The following is a 22,717-nucleotide window of genomic DNA, read 5'->3' as shown; positions in this document are numbered from 1 at the left end:
AGACAGCAACATGCGAACAGGCTGATCCAGGTTGAGGGTACACAGGTGTTCACAGCATTACTTTTTCAACTTTTCCTATGTTTTACAATGACCATATTCAACGGGGCAGAAAAAATGCCGCCTTTCTGGGCGGAGCCACCTCGCACACCCGCCGCCCGGCGAGAAGTAGGAGCGCTGAGCGGCTCGCGCGCTGCCGCCGGCTCCTCTGGAGACGCGGTCTGGGCATGCTCAGAGGCCCCGCCGCGCCCGCCCCGCCCCTCGGGCGTACGTGGGCGCGCAGGGCGCAGGCGCGCGAGTCCTGGCAGCCCGCGAGACGCCAGCTGTGGTACGCGGCCGTCAGCTGAGGTGCGGGAGCCCGGCACGATGGAGCCGCTGAAGGTAGAAAAGTTCGCGACCGCCCACAGGGGAAACGGGTTGCGCGCCGTGGTCCCGCTGCGACCCGGAGAGCTGCTGTTCCGCTCGGATCCCTTGGCGTACACGGTGTGCAAAGGGAGTCGGGGCGTCGTCTGTGACCGCTGCCTGCTGGGGTACGTACGCTGCGCCCTCGCCCACCTGAGTCCCCGGCGGTGTGTGGGGTCCGGAGTGCTGGGGGGCCTCTGCCTGGCTGGGGCTGCGCGGGAGCCCGGCGGTGCTGCCGAGAGGCTTGGTCCGGCACTCCCCCGGACGCGCGTGTTTCGGGGGGCGGGTCGCCCTGACAGGCCCGGCGCGGAGGGGGTGGAGTGGAGGGTGTGTCGAGGCCCAAACCCTACCTCTCTACAAGGTGGAACTGGACCCGCGAGCCGACCGGTCCCCCGAGCTGCGGTGGGGATTAGGGGCAGACAGGACGGGGGTAATTTTGCTGGAGAACAAAAAGTCTACATCCTGTGTGACAAGCTTCGTTGGGACAACTGTGGAACTGACTAGTGCAGGGGTGGGTGTCATTGAGGCTTACAGCTGAGTCCCCACCGGGAAAGAATGGGGCTTGCAGGGAGGCTGAAGAATCCTGGTGAGGAGGGTTCACTTCTGTTACTGGTTCTGTGTGGCCTGTGGAACACGAAGATGGACTGGACGTTGTTAGGAATCTTTAAGCAGCAGATCAAGTGGGAAGGATGATTACAATGTATCAGAAAGGCAGAAATAGAGATGCAGTTACCGTGCTATGGGAGCATTTGTAAGTTACTGGGGTTCCTTAGTGTGCTTTGCCATATCCTTGCCGTGCAGGAAAGTCTGAACCACCTGTCCAGGTGCAAGAATTCACGTGAGAGTGTTTAGGTAGCCTGGCAGCACAGTGCCATTGAAAAGCGCTATGGGAAAGCAGTTTATGGGAGTGTGTAACACATGCAGCGGTAGGAATTGCGTTCAAAGCTATTGAGTTTTTGTTGAGTTTCTGCCTGCAACTGAGAAGAGCTCTGTTTTGAGATGGGTGGGATGATTGCTTTTCCAGACCTGTCAGGCTAGGATTGAGTTAGGGAAGTAAGTGCAAAGCTCAAATCTGTAGCTTGACTTTTAATCTCACTAGGTCCTTATGTGATCCATAATCGAGGAATCTGTTTAATTTGAATTTGAAGGTTATCAAATAATAGTTGTATTTGCTGATTTCTGAAAAAGCATAAATGACAAAAATCCATTTGGGAAGGAGCACATTGATTGTGTGATTAAGAACAATTCATTCCTTTCAAGACTTTGCTGAAGGCTTTGTCGTTTAACTTCATAGATCTTTGATTATCCTTCAGGCAAATTGAGAAATTGGCCTGTGTATTCTGTTACATCCTTTGGAGTATATGCTGAGTTTTAATGTAGTCCAAAATAGAGAACTTGCTGTTTAAGTCCTGTCATATTAATTGGTGAATAGAATGTGGGCCACCTTGGTAATAAAATCAGGCTAATACTTTATTTAGTACCTGGAATAGAAATGTTTTGGAATGAGTAAATGGTGACAAATTAGTAACTATTGTCAGAGCTTCACTTCAGTCATAAAACACATGGAATTGTCCATTTCCCAAATAAACTACACAGTGTTTTTGTGGGCAGGATGCTTCTTGATTTGCCTTATTATTATTATTATTATTTTGACAGGCAGAGTGGACAGAGAGAGAGAGAGAGAGAGAGAGAAAGGTCTTCCTTTGCTGTTGGTTCACCCTCCAATGGCCGCTGTGGCTGACGCGCTGCGGCCGGCATACCGCGCTGATCCGAAGGCAGGAGCCAGGTGCTTCTCCTGGTCTCCCATGGGGTGCAGGGCCCAAGTACTTGGGCCATCCTCCACTGCACTCCCTGGCCACAGCAGAGAGCTGGCCTGGAAGAGGAGCAACCGGGACAGAATCCGGTGCCCCGACTGGGACTAGAACCCAGTGTGCTGGCGCCGCCAGGTGGAGGATTAGCCTATTGAGCTGTGGCGCCGCCACCATATTATTTTTTTAAAGATTTTTTTATTTATCTGAGAGCTAGAGTTACAGATAGAGAGAGGGAGAGACACAGAGAGAGGTTTTCCATCCACTAGTTCACTTCGCAAATGGCTGCAACAGCCAGAGCTGTAGGAAGAGATATCAGAGGAGGCAACAGTCGTAGTGAAAGGTTTGGGGATAACTGAGAAAGTGGTTGCTAAAGTGACTCTGTCTTTGAGAGAAAGTGGTTTAAAACATTGTTCTAGGAGAGAGAGAGTTGCCTAGTGAAGTTTAGGATTGTTGGAGGAATGCTGAGGCTTCATTTAAAACTTGTGATCATTTATTTAAGGTGGGAATCGTTAGCAGTATAGTACTTTTTTCTCTCCCAGTGACCAGTTGCTTGACTGTGAGAATTTAATTGATCTTGGATTGCCAAGTGAATTTGATGGATAGAGAGAGGAAAATGAAGTTGGAGTTAGATGCAGGGGAGGGTGTAATCATGGGCCACTGTTCCTAAGCTAAGGAATGAGATCACAGGGAGGGTGACAGACAGTGAAATGTTGTTGAATCAATGGAATGAAGATCCTGATGTGGTCAAATAAATAGTGGAGTGCTTAGAGAATGGATTGACTTTTCATGTTTGCTTCAATTCAGTGTATGCATTGATCCAGTTAGGTTTAGGGTATGGTAGAAAGTAGCTGAGGGGACCAGGGCTGTGGTGCAGGGGGTAAAGCTGCCATCTGCAGTGCCAGTAACCCATATGGGTGCTGGTTTGAGTCCTGGCTGCTCCACTTCCCATCCATCTCTCTCTGATATGGCCTGGGATAGTAGTAGAAGATGGCCCAAGTCCTTGGGCCCCTGCACCCAAGTGGGAGACCCAGAAGAATCTCCTGTTTCCTGGCTTTAGATTGGCATAGCTCTGGCCATTGTGGCCATTTGGGGAGTGATCCAGTGGATGGGAGACCTCTCTCTGTAACTCTGCCTTTCGAATAAATAAATAAATCTTTAAAAAATTAAAAAAAAAGTAGCTGAGATAGGGAGTAATAAAAGATTGTTGAAATGATCAGGAAACCAAGAGGCTAAGGTGTTACATGACTTTTCTAAAGGGAATTACCATGAATGTTAGGTATTGCAGTATGACTAATTTAAGCAAAGGCAGAATCCTCACGTTGGCTTCCTAACCCAAGGTTGAGTAGAAAGAGCCATGTGGAGACTGGGAGGCACTTGTCCATGTTCAAATAATGTATAAAAGATATTACTTTGGGCCGGCGCCGCGGCTCACTAGGCTAATCCTCCGCCTTGCAGCACCGGCACACCGGGTTCTAGTCCTGGTCGGGGCGCCGGTTCTGTCCCGGCTGCCCCTCTTCCAGGCCAGCTCTCTGCTGTGGCCAGGGAGTGCAGTGGAGGATGGCCCAAGTGCTTGGGCCCTGCACCCCATGGGAGACCAGGAGAAGCACCTGGCTCCTGCCATCAGATCAGCGCAGTGCGCCGGCCGCAGCGCGCCAACCGCGGCGGCCATTGGAGGGTGAACCAACGGCAAAGGAAGACCTTTCTCTCTGTCTCTCTCTCTCACTGTCCACTCTGCCTGTCAAAATAAATAAATAAATAAATAAATAAATAAAATAAAATAAAATAAAAAAAAGATATTACTTTGGGGGCCTGCACTGTGGCATAGTGGGTGAGGCTGCCACATGCAGTGCCAGCTGCTCCACTTTCAATCCAGCTCTCTGCTATGACCTGGGAAAGCAGTGGTCCTTGGGCCGCTGCACCCACTTGGGAGACCTGGAAGAGGTTCCTGGCTCCGGATTGGTCCAGCTCTGGCCATTGCAGCCATTTGGGGAGTGAACCAGAGATGGAAGACCTCTCCGTCTCTGCCTCTGCTTCTCTGTAACTCCGCCTTTCAAACAAATAGATACATCTTTTTTTTTTTTTTTTTAAAGGCTATTACTTGGGTTTATAGCTGATTTTGTGAAGTATTAGCATGAGGTGTTGAGAGAACCTGAAGGTCAAAGGACTAGCAAAGTCATCTCACAGGGTAAAACCTTGAGAAATGGCTTAAAGTTCGGATTTGTAGATTCCTGAGCATATGCTAATGGGTTTACCTGAGGGTGAAGGACTTGGCATAAAATAAGGTGGAAGAACTGATAATAAAGTAAGTTGGGAAAATAAATCATGGATCCAACTTCCATTTTTCCTTCTGAGTGGGAGTTAGAATTTTTGTTTCCAACTCCTCCCCCCACCCACATCCTTTTCTTCTGTAAGGAGGTTTGGGAAAGGGACTATGTGGTTGAATCCTGAGCCTGAAAACATTTGGTCCATGTGAATGCCACAACAGATCATATTCTTAACCAGACAGGATGACCTACTTTGTGGATAGCAATGAGCTATCCTCCTTCTCCAGACTGGTGCTTATTCAGGAGTTCATAGAGCAACCATGGGGACAGGGATGGAGGACGGTACGTGGAACACAGCAGTTTGGACTGGCCCACACATAGCCACTGTGGCTTCTTCTTATACTTATTGCCTGGTAACTGATCCTGAGTTCCACAAATGGTGACACATCCCCAGGAATCTGTTTTGTCATGGAGATGACAGTGATCTGTTCTCTTTGGATATCCATTTTTTTCTTTGCCCTTGGAATTATCTGTTCTACTTGTACTGCCTTCTCTATTATGTTCCTTATGAGCATAAATATGGACTGGAGAGCATTCATATACTTATAGTGATATAAATTTGTATTGTTCCTTTAGTACTACCTATCACAACTGGAAATTCTTTTATCTTTTGTTTTTCTTTTGATGAAAGGTAGGTGGATTTCTTTTCTTTTTTTTTAACGTTTATTTAATGAGTATAAATTTCCAAAGTACAGCTTATGGATTACAATGTCTTCCCCCCCCCCATAACTTCCCTCCCACCCGCAACCCTCCCCTTTCCTGCTCCCTCTCCCCTTCCATTCACATCAAGATTCATTTTCAATTCTCTTTATATACAGAAGATCAGTTTAGCACATAGGTGGATTTATTTTCTTATGGAAAAAGATACATCCCTGAGCTCAGATTTGTTTGGAGTGGAGGTGACCCATGAAAGATGGTAGGAAGTGTCTCTTGGATGGGTGGGATTTTAATCAGATCTCTCTTAGGAGTAGTGGTATTAAAAGTGCTCCTACGGGGCTAGCGCTGTGGTGCAGTGGGTTAATGCCCTGGCCTGAAGCGCTGGCATCCCATATGGGTGCTGGTTGGAGACCCGGCTGCTCCACTTCCCATCCAGCTATCTGCTATGGCCTGGGAAAGCAATAGAAGATGGCCCAAGTCCCTGGGTCCCTGGGTCCCTGGGTCCCTGTACCCGGAGACCCGGAAGAAGCTTGTGGCTCCTGGCTTCGGATTGACACATCTCCAGCTGTTGCAGCCAATTGGAGAGTGAACCATTGGATGGAAGACCCCTCTCTCTCTCTCTCCCTCTCCTTCTCTCTGTGTAACTCTGACTTTCAAATAAATAAATAAATCTTTAAAAAAAAAAAAAGTGTTCCTAAAGCTCAGTGCCAGCCATGCCCCCTCAACTAAGGCATTTTGGGGCGAGATACTTATGTAGACTGCTGGGATCATCTTCCCTAGGGAAGTCATAGAGTTGCATAAGTTGGTCTATTTTGTAGAAAATGGAGACCCAAGGAGGAGTATGAGCCCTGAGACATCCGTAGAATCTCACTAGGCAAAGAATCCTGTGACTGATTCTGCCCAGAGGCACCAATTTCTCTGTATATCATGGCAGTGGAAGGCTTGTGTGAGATTCTTTTATCTTGACCCTACTTATAGGACTCTGACAGAAATTCAGATACCAAGGAATATACAGTGATATTTCGCACAGCTTTTTGATAATAAAGAAAAAAGGAGAGAGAATTTTAATGAATGGGGTCTGGGTAAATTGTGGTATGTCTGCATTAGAGAATATTGTCTAGCTGTTTGTACAGATGTAGATGATACATTATTGGTGATTAAAGTTGTAGGACAATGTATGTATTTTAAATAAAATCTTTTGGGTAGGTGTTTGGTCCAGCATCCCATGTGGGAGTGCTTGGGTTCCAGTCCCTGATCTGCTTCTATTTTCACCTTTTTGTTAATGGAGACCCAGGGAGTTAACAGTGATGGCTCAAGTAATTGGGTTCCTTCCATTTATATGGGAGACCCAGATTGAATTCCAGGCTCCTGGCTTTGGCCTGGCCCAGCTCGGGCTATTGCAGGCATTTGGGACTGTGCTAGTTAGATGGAAGACTTTGCTCTATATGCTTCTCTTGCTCTCTGCCTTTTAAATAAATAATAAATAGATGATTATAAACAAAATCTTTGTACATGTGGGTATTTATTTGTATTTATAGAAAAGGTCTATAAGAGCTCCCCAAATTCTAATAAAATTACTTCTGGAGAAAGGTTTTTGGAGGTTGGGGAATATATCACTTTGTCCTTTATATATTTTGTATTTTCCCCACAAGAAAGCTTGTGTCCTTTTTTGTAATTAGAGATTTAAGTAAATTTGACAAAGTCTTTCTTGGTTTCATTTGAACTTGTATAAAAAAGGGTATGTGTTTAGGAGACAGGTGATTTTGAAATGTTTGTCAACTTTTCTTCTCTTTTTTGGAATTGCTAGCTGAATCTGTCGAGTGAGTCTCCTGATGCACTGTGAGCCAGTGCATCTGGCCCTTGGTTTCAGAATTTGGACTGAAAAAGGTAAAATTCCCGCTGATGGACCTCCTAATTCTGTCCTTGCTTTTGCTTAGACCTGCTTATTCAACTTTTACTTGGATTTTTTACAAGACTCCACTATCTGTTAATAAACTTTATTCATTTTTCTCATTCTGGGCACACAAGATAACTGTTTTCCAGCTCCCTTGCACCTGGATTGAAACATGGTTATATAAACCATTTCTGGATCTGTGATAAAATACACTGTGCCATCCTCCTGCTCTCTCTTCTCTTGCTTTGACAACTGTGGAGGCTGTGTGTTGAGAAGGAAAAGTAAAAAGCATGAATCAACCCATGGAGGAGAGCATCAGAAGTCTGTATGCATCAGAAGTCACAGGAATCAAACTTCTATTGAGTTAGGTCACTTAGAGCAACCTTTCTTTGAATTTAATATGGAGCTGCTGGGACACAGACCTGTGCCCCTTTGGAATGGCAGGTGTCACAGGCAGTGGCTTTACTGCTGTGCCACAGTGTGGGCCTTCTGGAGTTATTTTTTAAGATAATTTTGAACATTTACACTTAATCAGCATTTTGACATTTGAAATAGCTACATGTTTCTTCACCTATCTCCAGGGAGAGATAATCCAGCATCTTCCCACTGCAGTTTTTAGATATTTAAAGCTTTTATTTGGAAATAATCTCAAAGTTACAGAAAAGTAGCAAGAATAAGAATAGTACCAAAAAAAAAAATCTGTTTACCCTTTATCCAGATTACACTATTGGCATTTTGCTTCATTTGTACATTCTTCTTTCTCCTAACCTGGTACCCCTTCTGTATACACACACCTACACATGCACACACACACTCTTTCTGAAGATGCCACTTCTCTATATCTTATGCCCTTTACTTTTAGATAGTTCAGTGTCTATATCTGAATAGGGTTATTATCATACATATCAACTTTAGTGAATTTGTTATTGCTATAATACTTTATTCCAGTTTTTTCAAGTGATGTGATAACATTTTATAGCATATTATTCCCCTTTCCAATACATGTCTAGGATTAAGTGTTACATATTTTTAGATTTATTTATTTATTTATTTGAAAGGCAGAGTTACAGAGAGGCAGAGGCAGAAGCAGAGAGAGAGATTTTCCATCCACTGGTTCACTCCCCAGATGGCCGTGATGGCCGGAGCTGTGCTAATCCAAAGCCAGGAGCCAGGAGCTTCTTCCAGAGTCTCCCACGTGGGTGCAGGGGCCCAAGCACTTGGGCCATCCTCTACTGCTTTCCCAGGCCATAGCAGTGAGCTAGATTGGAAGTGGAGCAGCTGGGACTCACAACAGGCACCCATATGGGATGCCAGCACTGCAGATAGTGACTTTACCCACTAGGCACAGCACTAGTCCCAAGTGTTACATTTAATTGTCCTAATATTGTACCCTCTTTTAATCTGGAACACTATGACATTTTTGAAGAGTACAGTTGCCTCCTTTTTTTCAAATTGGCCATTCTTCATATTAGTTTTTCCTAGTATTTCTTCATGTTCAAGGTTATATATTCTCAGCAAGGAGCTACATGGGTAGTGTGTCCTCAGTGTAGCACATTGAGTGGCTCATGGTTTCCAGCTACCCTCATTGCTGTTGCTAATTTTGTGTTACTTTTGATCACCCAGTCCAGTTGTTTCTGTTTTCTTCACTGTATACTACACTGTTTCTCCTCCATGCAACCCAAAAATCTATGGGGAGACTCTAGAAGACCATGCAAATACCCTGCCTATTGAAATTTCTCCTTAAATTTAGCATTCATGATGAATGTTTCTTGATCGAATTGTTGGTTGAATTGCAAAATGCATATTTCCAACTACATCTCTAGTCCCACACTTCCCATTTAGCATTCAGCCCAGCATTTCACTATAAGCAAGACTCTTTAGTCCTCATTATTTATGTTTTTATTATCAGTATGAACTCACCAATTTCTACTTTTTATGGTTTATTGTTAATGACATACCTTATTTGGTACTCACATTGTGTTAGATTTTTTCAGGAGGAAACCCTCAAAGATGATTCTCATGTCCTTGTGATAGGCTGCAACCTGTTTTTTGTTTTTAAGCACAACTGTGCTTTTTGGCATAGCAGTGTTCCAGGCTCATCCTGTACTTTCATGTTCCAGCCCTGGAGTTTGTTTTGGAATCCAAGGATTCCTGGTTTCTTTTAATGAGGAATAGTATTAGAGACCTACATTAGGGCTAGGTAGGGTAACTGCCACTTGAATGTTTTTGCTTTTTGTCCTTTCCAGCAAAATTAGGAAGCATGATGATTTGTGTACACAGTGAATATCCAAATATGTATACATGTACCCATTTTAGCAATAATGCATTCACATCAACACTTCCATTTACAAATGTCTCATCATGGTCTTTCTTGCCTTTTCCTGATTCAGAAGTGTATGTCAGCGCTCTTGGTCTCCTACATGGATGTCAGGGACCCAAGTACTTGAACTATTATTTGCTGCCTCCCAGTGTGCATGTTAACTGGAAACTAGAATTGGAAACCAAGCTGGGACTCAAACTTGGGTACTTGATATAGAATGAAGGCATCTCAAAGAGTGTCTTTTTTTGCAGTGGGGGTGGGGCATGCAACTTTACTGAAGAAGAATAAATTAATTACTAGCAGAGCTATTAGTGAATTACTCATCCATCGACAACTTGCTTCATTTATTCAATGCTGTATTAAACAGTGTATGGGAAGATGGATTAACTAATAGCTCCAAGCCTCCCTACCATTTAAATGATAATTACAAAATGTTTGAGACCCTATTTTGGAATACAAAGGGTGTTTGACTTACAGTTTCCATTCTCTAGCACAAGAGCAAATCATTCCTTTATCGACATGCATAAAATACATTACATTTTCTGTTCTGCTAATGCGATAAATTCAATACTAGTTCTCCAGCCACATCAGTTATGAGCATAAAGTATATCGTGTAACCTCAAATCTCTAACAGTGGAAGGTTTAAACAAGAATGGATGTTTCTAGAATACTGCTGCTTCATTTAATGTGACAATTGAGCATCCATCTTCCTCCCTCTCAGATGATTTCTTCAGCATGTTAGAACAGTGAGGAATGGTTTTAGTTTCATAAACAAGTTAGAGTGAAGACATTGGCCATATAATGCACATGCTCCATTTAAAAATTTTTAAAAAAATTTTTTTGCCAGGCAGAGTTAGAGAGAGAGACAGAGACAGAGTTATAGACAGTGAGAGACAGAAAGGTCTTCCTTCCATTGGTTCACTCCCCTAATGGTCGCTATGGCCGGCGCTGCACCAATCTGAAGCCAGGAGCCGGGTACTTCCTCCTGGTCTCCCATGCGGGTGCAGGGACCCAAGCACTTGGGCCATCCTCCTCTGCCCTCTTGGGCCACAGCAGAGAGCTGGACTGGAAGAGGAGCAACCGGGACTAGTACCCGGTGCTCCAACTGGGACTAGAACCCAGGATGCCGGTGCCGCAGGTGGAGGATTAGCCAAGTGAGCCACGCTGCCTGCCCACATGCTCCATTTTTTTTTTTTTAAATTCTGAATCTTGGGCAGTTGTTCTCTTGTAACTGCTGTACAGTTTCTAAAAGTAGTCATTGTCCAAAGCTGGAAGCATTCTCAGATGAGCATGTGAATGAATGGAGGGAGGTAGACAAAAAATAAAATTAAAAATGATGAGATCTGATAGGGGAGCAGTCGGATCAGTAAATAAAAAAAAGAACAGTTATTCAAAGTTTAATCCAGCTGTAATGCAGGTTATTCTGATTTTAAGCTAGCATCTTAGCTCTGTTTTATAGATCCATTTAATCTCTGGCACTAGGGAGTCATTTGGATTTGGATCACATAGCAGTGAACAAATGGATAAAATAACTTTAGAAATAATTAAGGCAGGAGACCACTGTGATCTTAGAGTATTGAGACAAATTCTGCCATTACTGTTAATATTTGGATGATAAATTCTTGTGTAAATGCAACCTTAGGTGGTCTGTAGGGAAATGAATTTTCAAAAAGAATACACCACCTTGATAGGGGCTGTCATTAGGTCCCGTAATTGTGGCTTGCCAGTGAAACCCCATCCCCACTGGACCTGCAGAACATCGTGCTGAAGGGTCATGGGCAAATCACTAAGTTCCTTATTAATCTGTTTCAGCACCATAGTCAGTGCTTGTATTCTGGCTCCTCTCTGTGTGTACTCTGAGGTCTGGCCAAAACTCTTGATTATCCAGGTGTTGGGGAAGGATCGTCTCTTGGTTTCACTCTGGTTCTGCTGGACACAGGTGCAAAGGGGCCTCACCTCCTACCCATGGGACAGCTGGTGCCTCCCTGGCCCTACAGGGCTTATGTGCATGACACAGCCACAATTCCCCAAATAGTGTCTTAACCACTGCACCAAATGTCTATCTTGACATCTTGTTATTCTTTGTAACTCCATAATACAACTTCATTTTCTTTTTCTTTTCTTTTTTTTTTTTTTTGACAGGCAGAGTGGACAGTGAGGGAGAGACAGAGAGAAAGGTCTTCCTTTTGCCGTTGGTTCACCCTCCAATGGCCGCCGCGGTAGCGCGCTGCGGCCGGCGCACCGCGCTGATCCGATGGCAGGAGCCAGGTGCTTCTCCTGGTCTCCCATGGGGTGCAGGGCCCAAGGACTTGGGCCATCCTCCACTGCACTCCCAGGCCACAGCAGAGAGCTGGCCTGGAAGAGGGGCAACCGGGACAGGATCGGTGCCCCGACCGGGACTAGAACCCGGTGTGCCGGCGCCGCAAGGCGGAGGATTAGCCTAGTGAGCCGCGGCGCCGGCCTCATTTTCTGTATATACTGCAGCTTCTCATATCCTGTGCTTGGGTAGTTAGGTAATTTCTGGTACTTTGCATTTGTGTCATGAATAATCTTCCCTTATGTGTTTTGATATTGTTGCAGGTGTATCTTCAGGGTAGATGCCTAGAAGTGGAGTTTCTAGTTCAAAGTGGAATTGTACAATTTTGCATTCCCACTACTAGTGAATTGGAGTCCTTGTTATTTGTAGCTTTATAGCCTGCATATATTTTAAGGCTTTTGAATTTTTTGTTATTTTGGTAGGTGGAAGGTAGAATATCAATATAGCTTTAATGTGCATTTAAATTGGAGTATGACTGAAAGTAAAAATTTTCCATATATTTAACAAGCGTATTTTTTGGTGAATTTTTTATATAATATTTTCTGATTTTTCTTAAGAGTTTTGATCTTTCCCCCTAAGTTTTAAACTTTTTTCTTTTATATTTTAGAGGCATTAACCCTTTAGGTTTGCTAAATAATACAGATAATTTCTCTCAGGTTGTCTGTCATTTCTTTTTTGACTTTGTTCACGATGGAGGAATTCACATGTTTTCTTCTAGAACTTCTGTACTTTATTTATTTATTTATTTTTTGACAGGCAGAGTGGACAGTGAGAGAGAGAGACAGAGAGAAAGGTCTTCCTTTGCCGTTGGTTCACCCCCCAATGGCCACTGTGGCCAGCGCGCTGCGGCTGGTGCGGCCGGCGTACCACACTGATCCGAAGCCAGGAGCCAGGTGCTTCTCCTGGTCTCCCACGCGGGTGCAGGGCCCAAGGACTTGGGCCATCCTCCACTGCACTCCCGGGCCACAGCAGAGAGCTGGACAGGAAGAGGAGCAACCGGGACAGAATCTGGCGCCCTGACTGGGACTAGAACCCGGGGTGCCAGTGCCACAGGTGGAGGATTAGCCTGGTGAGCCGTGGCGCTGGCTGAACTTCAGTACTTTAAATCTGTGTTTGGATTTCTGGTTCATTCAGAGTTCATTTTTTTAAAAAGGATTTATTTATTTATTTGAAAGGCAGAGTTACAGAGAGACACAGGCAGAGAAAGAGAGAGAGAAGTCTTCCATACACTGGTTCACTCCCCAGATGGCTGCAACCACTGGAGCTGCGCTGATCCGAAAGCAGGAGCCAGGCGCTTCTTCCAGCTCTCCCACGTGGATGCAGGTGCCCAGACACTTGGGCCATCCTCCACTGCTTTCCCAGGTCACAGCAGAGAGCTGGATCAGAAGTGGAGCAGCTGGGAGTTGAACCAGCGCCCATGTGGGATGCCGGCACTGCAGGCGGCGGCTTTAACCTCTATGCCACAGTGCCAGCCCCTCAGAGTTCATTCTTACATGTGACCTAAGGAGTGAATTGATTTCATTTTCAAATGGTTATCCTGTCATCCCATCCCCATTTATTAAAAGGACTATTCTTTCCCCTAGTGATTCACTCCAGTAATCATATTCTCGATCATGTACTACATGGGTCATTCTGAATTTTTCTGCTCCATTCTATTGGTCGTTCAGTCTAGTCATTGGTGCCATTAGAATATTTAATTGTTAGGAATACTGTTACGTCACAAATATGTGGTTTTATTTCTTCCTTTTCAGTTTTAATGGTGCGTTTCTTGGCTTAGATTGAGCAATGCCTCCAGACAGAGTTCAATGACAGTGAATATAGTGGACATTCTTGTGTGCCTGGCCTATGTGATTTCCTTAGTAAAATGCTAGTTTTAGGACAAGGGTACATATATTTTATCATGTTAAGGGAGTATCTATCATTTCTATTTTCTTTTTTTTAAAGATTTATTTATTTGAAAGTCAGAATTACACAGAGGAGAGGCAGAGAGAGAGAGGGAGGGAGGGAGGGGTCTTCCATCTGCTGGTTCACTCCCCAGATGGCTGCAAAGATCGGCCAAAGCTGTGCCGATCCAAAGCCAGGAGCCAGGAGCCGGGAGCCAGGAGCCTCCTCCAGGTCTCCCACGTGGGTGCAGGGGCCCAAGCACTCAGGCCATCTTCTACTGCTATCCCAGGCCATAGCAGAGAGCTGGATCGGAAGTGGAACAGCTGGTCCCGAACAGGCGCACTCTTGATCAAATTTGGGCATCAAAGGCGGTGGCTTAACTGCTGTGCCAAATGTTCTCAAAGGTAACTTTTTGACTTTCATAATTGTTCTTTGGTTAAGTTAGATGTTAACATTTGGAGAATCTTTCCCAAAGGCGAGTGGGAATTCTTCATATATATGTATTTTTTTTTGCAACTGTTTTGTTAGTCTGAATTATTTCAAAATGAGAAGTTACAAATAAAAACAATGGAAAGTTTTTATCTTTACGAGGTACATCATGGGTGAAGTGATAGTACTTTGGAATTTGCTTTAAAATAATGTAGTTAGGAGATATTAGCAGAGATATATGCTGTATAGGCTTGCCCATACATTGATAATTTTTTTTAAAGATTTATTTATTTATTGGAAAGGCAGAGTTACAGAGAGGGAGAGGCAAAGGTAGAGAAAGAAGTCTTCCATTTACTGGTTCACTCCCCAAATGGCCACAATGGCCGGAGCTGGGCAGATCTGAAGCTAGGGGCTTCATATGGGTCTTCCACACAGGTGCTTCCCAAGCACTTGGGCCATTGTCCACTGCTTTCCCAGGCACATCAGCAGGTAGCTGGATCAGAAGTGGAATTGGACTAAAACCCATATGAGATGTCAGTGCTGCAGGCAGCACTTAACCTGCCTTGCCACAGCACCGGCCCCAACATTGATAATTCTTAATGCTGATTGATGAGCATGTCAGGTTTGATTATATGAGGGTACTTCTGAGGTTTGCAGAAAAGTGGAGTTGAAAGATAAATTTGTGAGACTGATGCTGTGGCTCAGTGGTTAACGTCCTGGCCTGCAGTGCCAGCATCCCATATGGGTGTTGGTTCTTGTCCCAGCTGCTCCACTTCTGATCCAGATCCCTGCTAATGCTGCCTGGGAAAGCAGTGGAGGATGGCCCAAGTCCTTGGGCCCCTGCACCCGCTTGGGAGACGAGGAAGAAGCTCCTGGCTCCTGGCTTCAGATTGGCCCAGTCCCGGCTGTCGTGGCTATTTGGGGAGTGAACCAGCAGATGGAAACTTATCTGTGTCTTTCTCTCTCTGTAACTCTGTCTTTCAAATAAATAAAATCAACCTTTAAAAAAATACATTTTTGGCCGGCGCCGCGGCTCACTAGGCTAATCCTCCGCCTTGCAGCGCCGGCACACCGGGTTCTAGTCCCGGTCGGGGCACTGATCCTGTCCCGGTTGCCCCTCTTCCAGGCCAGCTCTCTGCTGTGGCCAGGGAGTGCAGTGGAGGATGGCCCAAGTCCTTGGGCCCTGCACCCCATGGGAGACCAGGAGAAGCACCTAGCTCCTGCCATCGGAACAGCGCGGTGCGCCGGCCGCAGCGCGCCTACCACAGCGGCCATTGGAGGGTGAACCAACGGCAAAAGGAAGACCTTTCTCTCTGTCTCTCTCTCACTGTCCACTCTGCCTGTCAAAAAACAAAAACAAAACCAAAAAAAACCAAAAAAAAACATTTTTGTCACCTTTTTTTTTTTTTTTTTTGCATCAGAGTAAGAATATATTAATTCCATTTTCCATGAACTTTTTGGAGGGCCCTTATAGGATATAAATCTGAACCCAGGGCACAGTCATTTTCTGACTTTCATAAGCGTCTGTTCCCGAGAGGTGGACCAGAATGGTCTTCAGGAGTTACCTTTGGTTCAAAGTCAGTGTTTGGTTAACTCCTGTAAATCTGGGATCCTCTTCCCTAGTACTAGCCATGCTTGTAAACAACTGTAGATCTCTTTTAGGAAGCCTATGAAGAAATATTTACATATACATATGAGTGTTTGGGTAGTAGAAATTTTTCTCAAGGGAACCTGACTTTTCCCTCATTGAAGAGGCTTTGGGTTGTGAAGTGGCTCAAGTCTGGAGGTTTTTAGAGGAATCAAAGACTTTATTTTTATGATTTGAGTCATACTCCTGTTTGTCAGATCTAGGGAATTTTTAATAATAGTATTCAAGTAAGCTAGTAGCAGATTACCTGTCTATTTCAGTTCTATAAGTAAGACATTAGCAGATTACCTATTTCAGTTCTAGGGGCCAGCTGTGATCAGTATTAAACATCAAAGATCTCTGTGGCTCAGACCCTTTTGATTACTATTTTGACTCCCATTATAGTATTCAGTCCACCTTGCCTTTGATTATTAAGTGTTGCTACCTGATCCTTGCCACCATGGGACCCCATCATTTCCCACTACTTCCTGTGGCAGGCTTTCCACTTTAATTCCTGGACTATACAGAATAGCTACCCTAGGGCTCTTAAAGGAGACCAAGGCTCCTCTCTAGATGTAGTTCTTACAGCTGGGTAAATGGGACGTTTTATGGATCATCCCAGGGACATGGTTAAGTAGAAGTAACCAGGTCTTACATATTAAATCCATTCCAGCATTGTGATCCCTCATAATCTTTTTTTTTTTTTTTTTTAGATTTATTTATTTGAGAGGCAGTGTTATAGACAGAGGGAGAGACAGAGAGAGAGGTCTTCCATCGGCTGGTTCATTCCTCAAATGGCCACAATGGCAGGAGCTGAGCTGATCTGAAGCTAGGAGTCAGGAGCTTCCTCTGGGGCCCCCACGTGGGTGCGGGGGCCCAAGTACTTGGGCCATCTTACAGTGCTTTCTCAGGCCATCAACAGGGAGCTGGATCAGAGTGGAGCCACCAGGACAGGAACTGGCACCCATATGGGATGCTGGCACCACAGATGGAGGCTTAACCTGCTATGAAGCAGCATTGGCCCCCTTCCAAAGCTTTAAAATTTTTACTTATATATGGGGCTGGCTTTGTGGTACATCTTGTTAAGCTGTCTTTACAATGGCAGCATACTGTACTAGAGCACCAGTTCCATTCCCAGCTACTCCACTTCTAACTCAGCTCCCTGCTAATGCACTTGGGAAATCAGCAGAAGGTGGCCCAAGTATTTGGGCCCCTGCCATTCACATGGGATACCTGGATGGAGTTTCAGACTCCTGACTTTGGCTTGGCCCAGTCCCAGCTATTGCAGCCATTTGGGGAGTGAACCAGTGGATAGAAGACCTGTTTCTGTGTCTCTCCTCCTCTCTGATTTTTTTCTTTTTCTTTTTTATTATTTTTTTAAATTTCTTGACAGGCAGAGTGGACAGTGAGAGAGAGAGATAGAGAGAAAGGTCTTCCTTTTTGCTGTTGGTTCACCCTCCAATGGCTGCCGCGGTAGGCGCGCTGCTGCCGGCGCACCACGCTGATCCGAAGGCAGGAGCCAGGTGCTTCTCCTGGTCTCCCATGGGGTGCAGGGCCCAAGGACTTGGGCCATCCTCCACTGCACTCCCTGGCCACAGCAGAGAGCTGGCCTGGAAGAGGGGCAACCGGGACAGGATCGGTGCCCCGACTGGGACTAGAACCCGGTGTGCCGGCGCCGCAAGGCGGAGGATTAGCCTATTGAGCCGCGGCGCCGGCCCTCTCTGATTTTTTTATTTGAAAATCTTTAAAAAAAAATTATATGAAAGACTGAGGTGGTGGGGGGATGGGAGGAGGGAAGGAGGAAACATTAAGATGTGTGGCGGGACAGGAGAGAGCATCCACTGGTTCACTCACAGTTGCCTCTAACAGCCAGAACTGGGCTAGGCCAAAGCCAGGAGCCAGGAACTCAATCCATGTCCATTTGAGTGGTAAGGGACCCAAGTACTTGAGTCATCACCTGCTGCCTGCCAGCTTGTATTTTAGCAGGAATTGGAAATCAGAAGCCTGAGCTGGGACTTGAACCTGGGTACTCTGTTGTGGGATGTTGGCATCCCAAGCAGCATCTTTTTTTTTTTTTTTTTTGACAGGCAGAGTGGACAGTGAGAGAGAGACAGAGAGACAGAGAGAAAGGTCTTCCTTTTGCCGTTGGTTCACCCTCCAATGGCCGCTGTGGTAGGCGCGCTGCGGCCGGCGCACCACGCTGATCCGAAAGCCAGGAGCCAGGTGCTTCTCCTGGTCTCCCATGGGGTGCAGGGCCCAAGGACTTGGGCCATCCTCCACTGCACTCCCTGGCCACAGCAGAGAGCTGGCCTGGAAGAGGGGCAACCGGGACAGGATCAGTGCCCCGACCGGGACTAGAAGCCGGTGTGCCGGCGCTGCAAGGCGGAGGATTAGCCTAGTGAGCCGCGGCGCCGGCCTCCAAGCAGCATCTTAAATGCTGTGCCAAACACCTGCCCTTCACAAAGCTTGTAGATATCTTCTTCCTCAGTATGCCAAAGAAGTTCTACATTTCAAGTTCCCTTTTTGTCTGTCAGCTTTGGATTCAACTTTCAGTTAACCAACCAAGCAAACTGTTAGAGCCATTGCTAATAGCTTGAGGCAACCTATTAGTGAGACCATTTCAGTAAGTTGAACTTGATCCAGTATTATCTTACACCTTAATCCAACACTCTTAGGATCCATTCCCATAAGTGTTCCCTTAGTTTTAGAGATAAATTGGCAAAATACCATAGTTGTTTTTTTTTTTTTTGGTGTGTCATGTACTTTTATTTTTGAAAGATTTATTTCTGTATTTGAAAGATAGAGTGAGGGGGATATGGAGAGAAGAGAGAGAGAGAGATCGATCTGGTTCACTCCCCAAATACTCTCAACAGTCTGCTCTGGGCCAGGCTGAAGCAAGGAGCCAGGAAATCTCTCCAGGTCTCCCCTGTGGTTGGCAGGGACTCTAGTACTTGGGCTGTCATCTGCTGCTTCCCAGGCACATTAGTGGGAAGCTGGATTGGAAGTGAAGTAGCCAAGGACTTAAACTGGCACTCTGATGCTAGAGTTGCAAGCAGCAACTTACCGACTGTGCCACAAAACTGGCCCTGATTCATAATTTTGTCTGTGTGACTTATTGTACTTGAATGTGTTTATAGATCTAGAAACACTGAGAGGTGGTGAGGGAGGGTCCTGAGGAGATTAGTCCTCTGCAGGTTAGTTACCACAGTGGAGGCCTGTACAGGTTTTTGAGCATTGGAAGACTAAGCTCTTCAGAGTGCTTGTATTGGTAAAGGCAACTCAAAACAGTCTAAAGGTTCAGGGTAGCAAGTTCCAGCAGCATATGCCCAAATGTTTGCATTCCAAATTTAGTGTCTCACTTCTTACCTACTAATTATTTAACTTTATAGAAGAATTAAATGTGTAGGTTAGGTATTCAGTATGTATTGTAATTCAGTTCTTGTTAGTCCCAAGTGTGTGGTCTATGAGTCAGTGGCATGAGTAGCAACTGGGGCTTGTTAGCATTGTAAAAGTTTATGCTGCATCACAGACTTACTGAGTCACAATACATTTTCTGTGTATGATTTCAAGATACCTGTATAGCTTATATGTATTTAAACTGAGGTGAACTGATTTCTGTTAATTACTTTTAAGGTTCTTAGAAGTCCAGTTATTTGATAAATATTTGATATTCTTTTGAGTATTTTATGATTTGATTTATCATTTAATTCTCTAAGTACAGCATCTAACAGTTTTGTAGATGAAGTTTTAGATGCTAATCCATATCCAGCCCTCAGTTCTCCATGAGATCTTACTCAGATGTAGTGCTCCCTCTGGTGGACGATGGTGAAAAGCACATAGTTTTTAGAAAAATTATTTGGTTTTTCATATAATAAAAACCTCATAACCAGGGGCTGGTGCTGTGACACAGTGGGTTAAAGCCTCAGTCTGCAGCACTGACATCCCATATGGGTGCTGGTTCGAGTCCTTGCTGCTTCACTTTTTTTAAAAAGATTTTATTTATTTATTTGAAAGAGTTACACAGAGAGACAAGTAGAGGCAGAGAGAGAGAAAGGTCTTCCATCCGCTGGTTTGCTCCCCAATTGGCTGCAATGGCCAGAGCTGTGCCGATGCGAAGCCAGGAGCCAAGAGCTTCTTCCGGGTCTCCCACGCAGGTGCAGGAGCTCAAGAACTTGGGCCATCTTCTGCTTTCCCAGGCCATAGCTGAGAGCTGGATCAGAAGTGGAGCAGCTGAGACTCGAACTGGCACCAGCCCATATGGGATGCCAGTGCTGCAGGTGGTGACTTTACCTGCTACACCACAGTGCTGGCCTCTGCTCCACTTCTGATCCAGCTCCCTGCTAATGCACCTGGGAAAGCAGCAGAGGATGGCCCAAGTCCTTGGGCCCCTGCACCCGTGTGGGACACCCAGAAGAAGCTTCTAGCTCTTGGCTTCAGAACAGCTCAGCTTCAGCTGTTGTGTGGCCATTTGGAGAGTGAACCAGTGGATAGAAAACTGCTCGCTCTCTCATTCGCACTCTCTCTCTCTCTTTCCCTGTTTCTACCTCTCTCCCTGATTCTACATCTCTCTGTAACTGTCTTTCAGATAAATAAATAAATCTTAAAACAAAACAAGACTTCATATTCCTCAGTGGTTCTCTTTATGAACTTCCTTTCCAAACTCTTCTCAGTCTCTGACACCGTAACTCTTATTTTGGATTCAACTGACAAGCAGGGGGGGGGGGAGCGGGGGAGATCTCTTATGAGTCAAGTTTTGTCACACGTATCCACACAAGGGTCACTAAAATGAAAGTACAGGTCAAATTTATATTGCAGTGGTACTCTATTAATAATGAATGCGGTGTTAGGAATAAGAGTTAAATCCCATGTTTGAAGCTGCTAGTCACATTTGAATTTGGTATTATTTGGGCAAGAATTATGCTGTTATTCTTACAATAAGATTTATTACAATAAGATTTATTACTCTGAAAGATTTTATGCAAATGATTTTCCTCCTAGTTTTTGTTACAATAATTATTTGTCAGGATGAAAAAAATAAAAATGACTGTGTAGAATGACTTTCTCTTTTATATCTCATCCTAATCTTGGAATTTGAATGTTTACTTTGCCAGCAACATAGTTATAGTTCTGCTCAGTTCCTGAAAAGGCATGTGACAGGTGTAAAAAATACCTTATGTGATCATACAAATAGGATTAATCTTTTGGTAATAATAATAGAATTTTTTTTTTGACAGGCAGAGTGGATAGTGAGAGAGAGAGAGAGAGAAAGGTCTTCCTTATTGCCGTTGGTTCACCCTCCAATGGCCGCTGTGGTAGGCGCGCTGCGGCCGGCGCACCACGCTGATCCGAAAGCCAGGAGCCAGGTGCTTCTCCTGGTCTCCCATGCGGGTGCAGGGCCCAAGCACTTGGGCCATCCTCCACTGCCTTCCTGGGCCATAGCAGAGAGCTGGCCTGGAAGAGGGGCAACCAGGATAGAATCTCGCGCCCCAACCGGGACTAGAACCCGGTGTGCCGGCGCCGCAAGGAAGAGGATTAGCCTGTTAAGCCACGGCGCCGGCCAATAATAGAATTTTTAAAATGTATGAACTTCCAACATGGGAAGCAGTCCATATAGCAGACTCATAGAAAGGCAATCAATTAAAGTAGCACTCTGACCTCAGAATCAGCCCTTTAAGGTATTCTGCTCTGGCTGAAAAGCCCAGAAGAGCATTTTAGGTATGCAAAGCCAAGACCCTGTAGCAAAAAGTATCCTACATGAAAGACCTCTGTTGGTGAGACCCCAGTGGAAACAAATGGTCATCAAAGAAGGATGTGCTTTTCTCTGAAGGGAGGAGAGAACTTCCACTTTGCTTATGGCCTTGTCTAAATACTGACAGAGTTGTGGATTCAAAAGGCTTCCAAAGCCTAAGCATCTCATGTCAACAGCCTTGGGTGATCATTGATGTCATACATAAGAGTGTTAATTGTTAAATTAAGAACAGGAGTCACTGTGCACTAACTTGCCATGCAAGATCTCTGTCCTCAAAGAGTTTTATCATGAGAGTTAATAGTAAAACTTGTTCTTGTTCTCAAAGATGTACTTTGTATTAGTGTATTAAAAGAAAGATATTCTTATGTCACATAAATTTTAGATAAGCTTAAGTGCCCAGCTCCATTGCCTGTTTATTTAGGTGCTTCTTCAATTAATGGTAAAACTTGTTCTCAAGGGAAAAAAAAGTATATTATTGGGGCTGGTGCTTTTGCCTGCAGTGTCAGCATCCCACATGGGCACCGGTCGTGTCTCAGCTGCTCCACTTCTGATCCAGCTCTCTGCTATGGCCTGGGAAAGCAGTACAAGATGACCCAAGTCCTTTTTTTTTTTAATTTTTGACAGGCAGAGTGGAGAGTGAGAGAGAGACAGAGAGAAAGGTCTTCCTTTTGCCGTTGGTTCACCCTCCAATGGCCGCTGTGGTAGGCGCGCTGCGGCCGGCGCACCACGCTGATCCGATGGCAGGAGCCAGGTGCTTAGCCTGGTCTCCCATGGGGTGCAGGTCCCAAGCACTTGGGCCATCCTCCACTGCACTCCCTGGCCACAGCAGAGAGCTGGCCTGGAAGAGGGGCAACTGGGACAGGATCGGTGCCCCGACCGGGACTAGAACCCGGTGTGCCGGCGCCACAAGGCGGAGGATTAGCCTGGTGAGCCGTGGCGCCGGCCATGACCCAAGTCCTTGAGCCCCTGCACTTGCATGGGAGACCCAGAAGAGGCTCCTGGCTTTGGATTGGTGCAGCTCTGGCTGTTGCAGCCAACTGGGGAGTGAACCTGCGGATGGAAGACCTCTCTCTCTCTCTGCCTCTCCTTCTCTCTCTGTGTAAATCTTTCAAATAAATAAGTAAATCTTTTTTAAAAAAAGTACATTATCGAAAAAGTTCAAAGAAAAATGAAGCAGGAGGAAAGGTGGGAATGAGTGAGGAAGGGAGGATGGGAAGGGAAGTGTCATTATGTACTTAAAATTGTATGTATAATTGAAATTTGTTACATTTGTATAAATAAAATTTAAATAAAATAAGCTGCCTTA

The 22,717-nt window shown here is 45.2% G+C and overlaps 1 protein-coding gene and 1 pseudogene across 1 annotated transcript in view; both read left to right on the top strand.

Moving 5' to 3' along the window:
- Window positions 1–303: 303 nt before the first annotated feature.
- Window positions 304–22,717, top strand: part of SMYD3 (SET and MYND domain containing 3) — an 805,331-nt gene continuing 782,917 nt past the window's right edge. Inside the window, exon 1 of the mRNA XM_062211394.1 lies at window positions 304–527. Coding sequence (XP_062067378.1) covers window positions 364–527 — 164 coding nt within the window. The 5' untranslated portion in view covers window positions 304–363. The remainder of the gene's footprint in view (window positions 528–22,717) is intronic.
- LOC133773838 (U5 small nuclear ribonucleoprotein 40 kDa protein-like) overlaps window positions 4,795–22,717 on the top strand; it is a 75,034-nt pseudogene continuing 57,111 nt past the window's right edge.

Source organism: Lepus europaeus, chromosome 14 (assembly GCF_033115175.1).
Source record: "Lepus europaeus isolate LE1 chromosome 14, mLepTim1.pri, whole genome shotgun sequence".
Lineage (NCBI taxonomy): Eukaryota > Metazoa > Chordata > Mammalia > Lagomorpha > Leporidae > Lepus > Lepus europaeus.
This window is presented reverse-complemented; position numbering and strand designations above follow the sequence as displayed.